At 43.2% G+C, this 9,819-nt stretch overlaps 1 protein-coding gene across 1 annotated transcript; it reads left to right on the forward strand.

Annotated features, from left to right (window-relative positions):
- The first annotated feature begins 1,597 nt into the window (after positions 1–1,597).
- On the forward strand, positions 1,598–3,212 carry LOC125531951. The gene is made up of 4 exons (XM_048696151.1): positions 1,598–1,969; positions 2,089–2,163; positions 2,251–2,433; positions 2,570–3,212. The coding sequence occupies exons 1-4, from the start codon at positions 1,598–1,600 to the stop codon at positions 2,906–2,908; spliced, it is 969 nt and encodes a 322-aa protein (XP_048552108.1). The 3' UTR covers positions 2,909–3,212.
- Positions 3,213–9,819: the final 6,607 nt, after the last annotated feature.

Genomic DNA, 9,819 nt, shown 5'->3' on the forward strand with positions numbered 1-9,819 from the left:
CCGCCACCATCGCCGCCCACAGACGCTGCTCCTCCGCGCGCAGGAGGCCCGTCGGGGCGCGATCCACCCTCCCCGCTACCTTTGGAGGCCGGGCAACAAATTGAAGTGTAAACATAAAACATAGGAAAAGTAAGAAGAAGAAGATGAAGAAGGTGGAGTGTGGCATGAAGAGCGTGGGTCACGCCTTTTATAAGCAGGGAGACGCAGGCGTTAGGCTACTCATAGTGGGGAGTATCATAAGGTAGTAACATGCATATGATATTAGTGTATGATACTACCTCTATAGTGCATAGTATCATAGATGATCATATTAATTGTCATGCATGACACAAAATAGCATAGCATTTAACATGATACGGTATTTACCTATGTTACTCTAACACTTTCTCTCTCTTCTTTAATTATGTGTCACATAAGCATGTTTGCTAGTCCCAAGTGCATGTTATGACTTAGCCCTGTGGGTAAAGGCCGGGCTCGCCTCCCATTTCTCGCGTGATTGGTTGACGGGACGGCACGTCATCATTCACTCTGGAGCGGAGGCAATGTTTCAATCAAGGACGATGCGGCGACAACCTGTCATAGGGATTGGCTCTCGCCTTGTGACGACTCAGAATCACCAGTCGGCAGGCCCGGGGGCTACAATCAACGATACGGGGGGCGGGGTCCTCGGGATCATATGGGATGGTTCGTCACCGTGTGTCCCAGCGAGGCGTGTCGACTAACACCGAGAGAAGGCAACATGTGTGTTATGCACCGGGAATCCCCAGACACGACCAGTCCCGAGCATCTGGGGTGGAAGCCGCCTAGTTTATTCCAAAGTCACATGATTACAATCGGCAGCAACTAGTTCGATGCAAGTACGAGGATGATTAAGTCTTGGGCCAAAATTCGCTAACAACTCTCCTGAATTTTCTCTGTACGTATCAATTTTCTAGTTCCATTGAAGATAAAGAATGCGCGCACCAAGAGATAAACGAATCCGTGCTAGCTTTTTTTTTTCATTCGATCTAAAATGGATCAGGTTTCACTATCGAAAGATAACGGAACAACAAATATCTAAAGAAAGAACATTCAATGCAAAAACGAAAACACATTGAGGTTCAAAAGTGCCTTACACAATCCGTGCCAGATTTAACAAAATTCAAAACGGCCACATATCATCTCGATCTTGGAAAACTGACAAGAAGAGAAACATTGCAAATTGCGAACACTCCCCGTGCTCGCCACCAATGCAAGTATTTTTTTTTCCGTTACTCTCCGCTGGCTCTTTGGCATCGATAGTGAGAATGTGTAGCTAATTCTTGTTTCCTAATCGACCGCTCCCACACTTGGAATTTCAATTGCGGCCCGATGGCATGCACTGGCCCGACCCGGTCCAGGATTCTGAGGCCGAGTCGGGTTGGTCGTCCGGGCCGAGCTGCCCATGACCAGGTAAAATATAGACGTATTTTAAAGTGTAGATTTACTTATTAATACTTGTATGCAGTTTATATTGAAATCTTTAAAAAGTCTTATATTTAGGGACGGAGGGTGTAGAAGACAAGTTAAGGTGACAATGCGATGTGGAGAACAGGAGCACCCCCTGCAGCTGTTGCCGATGGAGAAGGTCATGGTGGCGGCAACGTGCGCTGCCTTGGAGGCCGTCCTCCTCCACTCCGTCCGCCTCGACTTCCAGGAATTGGCGAGGATGCTGGCGCTGTGCCCTCGTCTCCGCGTCCTCGGCCTGCGCTCCTGCACGGACATCAGTCGTGTCGCCGTGACGCCGGCGATGGGGCTCTCCAGCCTCAGGACCGTCACCATCATAGACTGCAGCTCCCTCATTGGTGTGGACTTCGCGGTGGTTTATAGCCTCCTGTCGTTCCGCTACAGCGGCGGGTTTTGCTTCTATCTGCCCGGCGATGCCATGTTCGCCGACCTCGACATCCGTTTCGGCATCAAGAAAAGCCGCAATGTCCTCATCTGCCAGAAGGTCTATTGTCTATTAGAAAAGTTCTTGTCGATTTTTCATCACAAGTTACCATATGCATGTAGTGTGCATGATTAGCATACTCAAATGACTGAATTCTGTTAACATTTGCACTTTATCAGGTGTTCAGTGGCTGGTTCGAAACCCGTGTTTGCTCGAAACTTGCTACCCTCACCATCTGCAGCAATGTCCTCTTTGTATGTATGCATTTCTCTGCTGAACTTCGGTTTAGTTTGTGATATTTGGAATCATGGACTGTTTGTTAACCTTGAATGCCATCTTAGGTTGTGTCTTCCTTGCTTAATGCAACCTCACATGCCCAATCGACCAAGATGGTGGGCGACTTATTTCCAAGAATGACGGAACTACAGTTGATTATGTTAGAAATGAAGGCCCCTGAGCTTGCAAACATCTATGTGTTCCTCAAGAACAGCGGCTGTTCTAATCTGGAGAGGCTTTTTGTGCAGGTTTAACAACTGTTCGTTTGCAAAATTGATTGTTTGAGTTTGTTGGTAGTCAGTTGTCATTTTAGTGCACTGACATCTTTATTGTATTTTTATTTCATCATAATGCTTCTAAAGTGATCACGGTTTGTGCTTGCAGCTCCCTACTGCACCGAGCGGGCTCTTGGTGGATTCGTTTGACTATGTGGGGTTAGAGCCACCACCGGATGTTTTGGAAAACCTCAAGGTGGTAAAGATTACGAATTTCAGTTGGAACCGCTATGAGCTGCAGCTGGTGTTTTTTTTGTTGAGGAAGGCTAGCTCTCTTCATAAACTGGTACTGATTACTCCCAGTTTGGAGCCGTTGCATGTGCCCGGTATCCAGAAGGCAGACCTTTTGTTTCTTGCAGAAGCTGTGGCGAATGGAAAAGTAATTCTCAGTGGGTCTGACGATGCGGCAACCCAGCCATTTCATTCAGATGTCTCTGCCGACTTTTAGTTGCTAGTCAGAAGTGGAATTATGGCCCTATAGCTTGTAATATTGTAGCACCAAGCTGCCTTTGGGGCGTTGTGACTGCCGTGAGAAAGTAAATTTGTATGCTACAAGGATTAGCATGACATATTTTGGTATTGATCGTAGCAAGCTAATAATGATGCAGCTCATCAGGCTAATATATTCTAGAGATCTCTATATTCTACAGGGACTACTGCTGGAGAGGATAATAGATCTATTGTAGTGCTGACATTCACAATTTATAAAATTAAAGCCTGCCCTCGAGTCATGAGTGGTTCGCATTTTTACAGAGTTCCCACTTGCAAGTGCCCTTGGGTGTTCATGTCTGTTGTCATGCATTTTTCTTGTGATGTAGTGGCGTGGAAGGAATGTTTGCTGGAAGTGAGGCTGTATTGCTAGAGGTGGTGTGGTGTCGTGCAATTCAGGCCATGTTATTAGGCTTGGTTCAAGACTGGGAGTCAATATCTATACTTTGATTTATCTTTCGATATTTCTCTATGCTGTTTTGTATAGTCAACAATTGAGATTCCCTGTTTTTCATTGATCATAGTATGGCTGAGTTTGTTTCGTGAGCAACCTCCTTGCTCTTTCAGATATTGTTTGCTACATATCATGTAACCTTGCTATATATTGCCCATGCTGTAGGTATGAACTATTTGTTGCATACTCCGTATTCATTTTGTCTGGAGGGTTTAATATCGTCAAGGAACTACTCCCTCCGTCTCATAATGTAAGAAGTTTTTTAACACTAGTGTAGTGTCAAAAAACGTCTTACATTATGCGATGGAGGGAGTATCTGTTGTGTGTTTTGTTTCAGCTGCACTGTGTAAGGGACAACCTATATACGCTCTAGGTCAAGTTATGGTATTAAACATAATTTTTATCCTCAAACTTCAGTGGTTCTGTGGTTTTGTTGTTCTGAAGTTTCAGTGGTTTTGTTAAACATAATTTGTTGCATATTCATTTTGCCTTGATGTTTGCTCTGTGGTTCTGAAGTTATTAGCTTTGCTTTTAGTTACCATTCTGTACTCAAACTTTATGTTCTCCCTCTATCTCTATTGCAACTTATTCCCTCAGCTTTGCTTTTGCTTCTTATTAGTTTTCCCTCTATCAATAGGTTCTCAGTGAAAAAAAAAATTATGGCATGTCTGAACAGCAATTCAGTCACAATGCTCCATAAATAACCCATTTGTGTCAACTTCTGTGCATGGATGTTGTCTTTTAGGCTGTTTCCTTTTAGCAACTCAAAAACACCTTTATCATGTGCATAGTGCAGTTAACTTGTCATGTCTCATACGGCAGTTAACATCGTGTTTTTCTTATTGTCATCCATAACAGGAGAAACATTTTGCAGGAATGTGGTCAGGGAATCACGATTAACAAGAGAAACATTTTGTAGAAAAGTGGCTGGGGAATCTACAGTAGGTAAGGTTAATGCCAGGAATGGGAGCCTATGCTGTACCGTCACTCGCGACCACTGTTATGGCTGACGAGTTCCAGTTCAAGTGGCATGGTAATCTCTGAACCACCGGGTGCTCCTTCTCCTCTGTATCTCTTGATGCAACTCGATTGACCACGACCGTCCTTGAATTCGTTCCATCCAGGTTACTTTGCCGTGGACACTGACTGTCACCCCTGTACAAAAGCTTGGATTTTGTTTGCATGTAGGGAGGAAAGTAGAAACGTAGTGATGCCATAGGCTTTTTTGTGGCCAAAAGGCCTTTTTGTGGTTGTTGTTACACAGTAGTAGCCTTTTTGTTGTAGTAGTTGCAAACAAGACTCTTCATTGAAGGAAAAAAAATGATGTCAAGAGAGGCTCGTTTTTAGCACACCTTAACCACAAGGCAGTTTTTGGCAACGACCGACCCATCCTTGTAAGAGAATGACTGGCTCTATTTTTGCTCTCTTTGTGTGTCCCAGCAACGCAGCGATCGGTGATCTATTTGCCTCCGGTTCCTTGATCTATTTGCCTCCGGTTCCTTAGGTTGTTGTGTCTGAGTGTGTTGCTGTGTTTCCAGGGTTTGTTGAGCTGTGTCCTCAGCATTAACCCTTTTGCTACCTTATTTGTGTGTGAGACTTTTGTGTGTGTGTGTATGAACCTTATTGGATGTTTGGCTCGGGCGATTTGCTTTATAATATAAAGCGGTGTGAAAGCCTTTTTCGGTAAATTAATCACTGTGATATCATAACGTTTCATTATTTCGTGGTCTTGATTTGATAAAAAAATTCAAGAAACGGAAGTGGTACCTCTCGCATGCTAAGTAAGCGCTCTACATGTGTTTGCTTAATTGACAAATTCGCCTGCAATATGCAAGACAACATCACAAGATGAAAGCGTAGTTGTAGCCTTTCTGTTGATAATTGTTTCTTATCACACGTGGACCTTTTCATTGAGTGCACCACATGTTTCATCCTCTATAACACCGCTCCCTACGTTAAAGAGCTCACATTCAATTGATGCCTTCAATTAGAATTGGGTGACCGATTTTGACCGGGTCAACAGTTTTGCTTCAATTCTTTTACATTATACACTATGCTTTCCAATTTTGAAGGGCTCACAATTAATTGACGTATTCAATTTAGAATTGTGTCATCCGATTTTGACCAGGTCAACGGTCTCTCAAGCTCTCCTATTCAATTCTTTTAATTTACTATGGTCCCTAATTTTGAAGCTCTATCAATCAATCGAAGTATTCAATTTTTGATTTGGTTTATGATTTTGACCGGGTCAATAAATTTTCACCCTCCCACCACCTAGAAAAAAGAAGCATCACCATGTGATATTATAGCACCAATATAGTATATGCAACCACTGACACAAAAAATTCTCTAGATACATAAAAATAGATTGGTTAGCCGTAGCCAGCGGTGAGCCGGCGGAGGTGAGTTCGAAGGTTGTCAGTGTTGGGAAGAGGAAGGGGGGCGGGACATGCTTACTAGGAAAAGAATCTAGTGGTCCAGTTCAGTGGAGGTGGCCAGAGGTGGTGCCATCGCGACGATGAGGGGAAGGCAAAGCTGGCGCGGTATATTCAGCGGCCACGAGCGGCGAAAACATGTGGTTCAGCCGGTGGTGGCGGGAAGTAGATGAACATAGGAGGGCGGGAGGTGGAAGAAGGCCATCTAACCATTGGCTTTACATCAAACAATGTAGAAAACAATGACTGACCCAACTCTTTTTAGTCGACTAACCCCTAGCCAGGCCCTAACATACTAGGTCAGGTTTGTTATACCGTTAATATTATAACTTATCAGCCATGTAAAGAAGATCGGGTTCTCATCTCGAAAGAAAAACAAATCTGTTTTTTTTTACGTATCCCCATATCCAAACAAGGGACGTGGACTCTTTAAGCTCAAGCTTCTGGACACCCCTTATCCTTACCCTCCAATATTGCTTTGAGATATGTATTATACAACTAACTACGCCAAATTTTCCTTTTTTTTTTGTTTCTTCCAAATAAACCTACACATGAACTTCAAACTTTGCAAGACACCAAATCATTCTAACTACAATGTGGGAAAACTCTTTCAGACTTTTTGGTTCAAACATAAATATACGAAATGAGATTTTTCTTATTAAAAAATGTTATTGTTAGTATTTGTATTAGACCCAAAAATCCGAAAGTTTTTCCTCACATTCTAGTTAGACCATTTTGTTGTACTGCAAAGTTTGAAGTTCAATGTTGTTTTATATGGGAGAAACAAAAAAGACAAAAGTGTTTACATGAATCACAATGCAGAAATGAGTGGCTAGATAAGGGGGTGTCCTGAAGCCTATGTTGTACAACATGCTATCGTCCAAACAAGCGATAAATCATGAGTGGACATGGTGCCGCACGAGGTCTATATCTCATCATCCATGTCTCTGAGATTCGTACCATATTCATACGTTAATGAGTGTATATCACATACTGAATATTCATCCTTGCAGTATTCTATACACAAAACAGTCAATGCATAAGGGGACACATGGTTGATAACCGTGACCCAACTCATTTACTAGGAGCAAACATCCTTTATCAAGCACATGTCGTAAATGTTAAGTGCATTTGAAGCCTGCACCTAGGCCATAATCACACCAGCTCTCTCCATCTAGTTTGTTTTTTTGCGAAACAGTGTTGTTAAAATTGAAGTGTGGTATTTTAGTGTTGCTGTATGTTTTAGACTGCCATTTTAAAACGGAAACCTTTACATGTTTCAATTTCTACAAGAAAAATCAGTTGACTTCATTCATCATATTTAACATGAATCATGAAAGCAGATACAATTTGAATTTTAAAATATAACATTAGTAAAAAAAAATCTAGTTCATTCCCTCACATTCATCCTCCTCCTAGACTGATTGTTCAACTGCTGAGTGTTATATTATGTGATCCACTGCCCTCCATGTTCAAATCTAGTTCATTAGCTCCTTCAACAAGTATCCATTCAGAACAGGTAGCTCTCCTTCCGCTCATCCGATGGCCTGAATGGTTTAGTTTGTCAACTCCTTCTAATGATCTAATCCATCACAGTTATGCAACCTGTGCAGAATAAGCTGGTGGACATTGCCAGCTCATGTACTACGTTACCAACGAGCCTAGGAAATCGATAACAAAAACCCTCCGAAGCACATATTTTATGTATAGGAAAGGTCTTGCTATAGTAGTGCACATTAACGGACGGCAAACCTTCCGCCTTTGCTTGAGCTTGATGCCATGGTCACCTTCTCGTTCTATCTTCTCCCAGCGAGCAGGTTGGAGAAGGTTGTACTATGTAGGAGTAATATTGTTACCTTCCCGTGAAATCTGTTACTACCGGCTTACCTTAACATGTGTATGTTTTGTACATTAATTCTTAAGGGAATGTCCCATCATCCACGAGGCATTAAAATGAACGCAGAGCTCTGATGAACCGGCACAAAAATGAACTTTGAGAAAAACAGACCAAAACGAAAACGGACGCTTGTTAATTGCCATTCAAGGCATACGGGTTTGAGACAGACATATTTAAATGGTGTGGACCAGCGTTTTAAATGGCCTGCATCACATTAACATGGCATAAAGGTAAGGACCATATTTTGCATGTGTAATCGCTTGTATCCAACTCTATTTAAGATGGCTAGCCACCAACCCATGTGCATGTATTTGCTGAATTAACGTGACGTATTGTTTGGGCATTCATTCAATCACTATATTAGTTGCTAATCTCATAGAATGAATGGACTACAGATTCCATCCTCGTGCGCCACCATGTCCCGATATAAATCACGAGCGGAAATGCAGCCACACAAGGTTGATATCAGGCCCACTCGTTCCCATGTGATTCGTGCAGTTGGAATACATCGAGCCCGTATAATCAATTCCATCCCATTGTACACAAGTTGTATAGCATGCGTATTACCTCTGACCACGCCAGCAGATGGCCCACAAGGCAACCTCATGCATTGAAATGAGACGCGCAATGAGTATATGTCAGCCCCAACAACTATCTCCATCCCGCTGCCCGGCCCTCAGTCTTTTTGAACGTCCGGCTTGTTTGTTTCTGTTACTCAACTATTCTTCTCCGTGCTCACTCCCCATTCCTCAGTTTCATCATAGTTCACAAGCATGTGTTCATTCATGTCCCGGTGCTGCAACTCCACACCACCTCCATCCCACACCACCGTGAACCAGTTGACTACGCTACCTCTCATCCGTTGCACCAAAGCAACATGGGCTACGTTATTTTGTTTGTCACAGGCACGGAACAAAACCCAGACAGGCATTTCTGCAAGTGCGAACGCCATGGTGTATGTTCGTCAAAAACCTTTCCATCCGTCATCTGCACTCCGGGCTAATAATTTTTCTGTTTGCATCACGGTGGATGAAGTTTCTAGAAATGGGAGTGCAAGTACATATAGTACTTGAGTGCACGATAGGGTCACCTGATTTCCCACTGGGTCCATCGCCACATCTCACTTCTCGGACAGAATCAAGCATGGCTGTTGAACATTTTCATCCTCGACCTCCTCAACCTATTGGCCATGGCCTTGCTCCGCATACTCAAGCTCTAAAGCTTATCCCCTAGACGAAGAGAGTGTCCCTATAGTCAACGGGCGCCAATAATCTGTTAGTCGTAGCTGTCCAGCAATTCCATATCTAGTTTTTTATTCGTGCACCATGGACTGCATGTATCTGCTAGTACGTGCTGCCACTAGTAAAAAAAGGGTCAAGTGTGAGACACATTAGTCCCGGTTTGTAACAGAACCGGCACTAATGTGTCCATTAGTGCCGGTTCCAACGGCTAGGCGGGAGGAGCTCTTTAGTACCGGTTCGTGGCACGAACCGGTTCGCCACGAACCGGTACTAATGAAAGTGGTGGCAGGATGTAGTCAGAGTGGGGCCCCTCCAACACCTTTAGTACCGGTTCGTGGCACAAACCGGTACTAAAGGTCGTCCTATATAAACCCTTCGTCCACCAGCACTCTATTCTTCCCCCTTTCCCTCTCCCTCTCCTCTGTTCTTCCCTTCTTCCTCTTGAGTTCATCACAAAATTTGCCCCAAATTTGTCAAGATTTACAGGCCCCCATCCATTCAAATGATCACAAAGGTTAGCAACTTTGTCCTTTCATCTCTCATTGCTAGATTAGCTCTTGCATTGGTTTATATAGTGATTAATTGTGGGTTTTAGTAATTTGGGAGGAATTATATGTGGTAGTATTTGATTTATATGCAAACTGAGGTCAAAATAACACTTAGTTTGCATATGTAGGTGTGGTTTACTTAGTGCCTTCTAAATCTCCGTCGTAACCACCGTCGATCGCCCGCACCGTCCCGTCGCCGGCACCACCTTGTGGTGAGCCTCTTGTTCATGAAATTTTATATAAAAATTGATGTTTGTGTGATTTGGATATATAGTTACTCATATAATTATCTTAC

This window comes from Triticum urartu, unplaced genomic scaffold (assembly GCF_003073215.2).
Source record: "Triticum urartu cultivar G1812 unplaced genomic scaffold, Tu2.1 TuUngrouped_contig_8516, whole genome shotgun sequence".
NCBI classification, from domain to species: domain Eukaryota; kingdom Viridiplantae; phylum Streptophyta; class Magnoliopsida; order Poales; family Poaceae; genus Triticum; species Triticum urartu.

Excerpts from the sequence above, each read along its gene's own strand:
- LOC125531951 (XM_048696151.1), top strand. The coding sequence starts at position 1,598 with ATGGAGAAGGTCATGGTGGCGGCAACGTGCGCTGCCTTGGAGGCCGTC. Across the intron at positions 1,970-2,088 it reads ATGTCCTCATCTGCCAGAAG|GTGTTCAGTGGCTGGTTCGA; the intron begins GTCTATTGTCTA and ends GCACTTTATCAG. Across the intron at positions 2,434-2,569 it reads TGGAGAGGCTTTTTGTGCAG|CTCCCTACTGCACCGAGCGG; the intron begins GTTTAACAACTG and ends TTGTGCTTGCAG.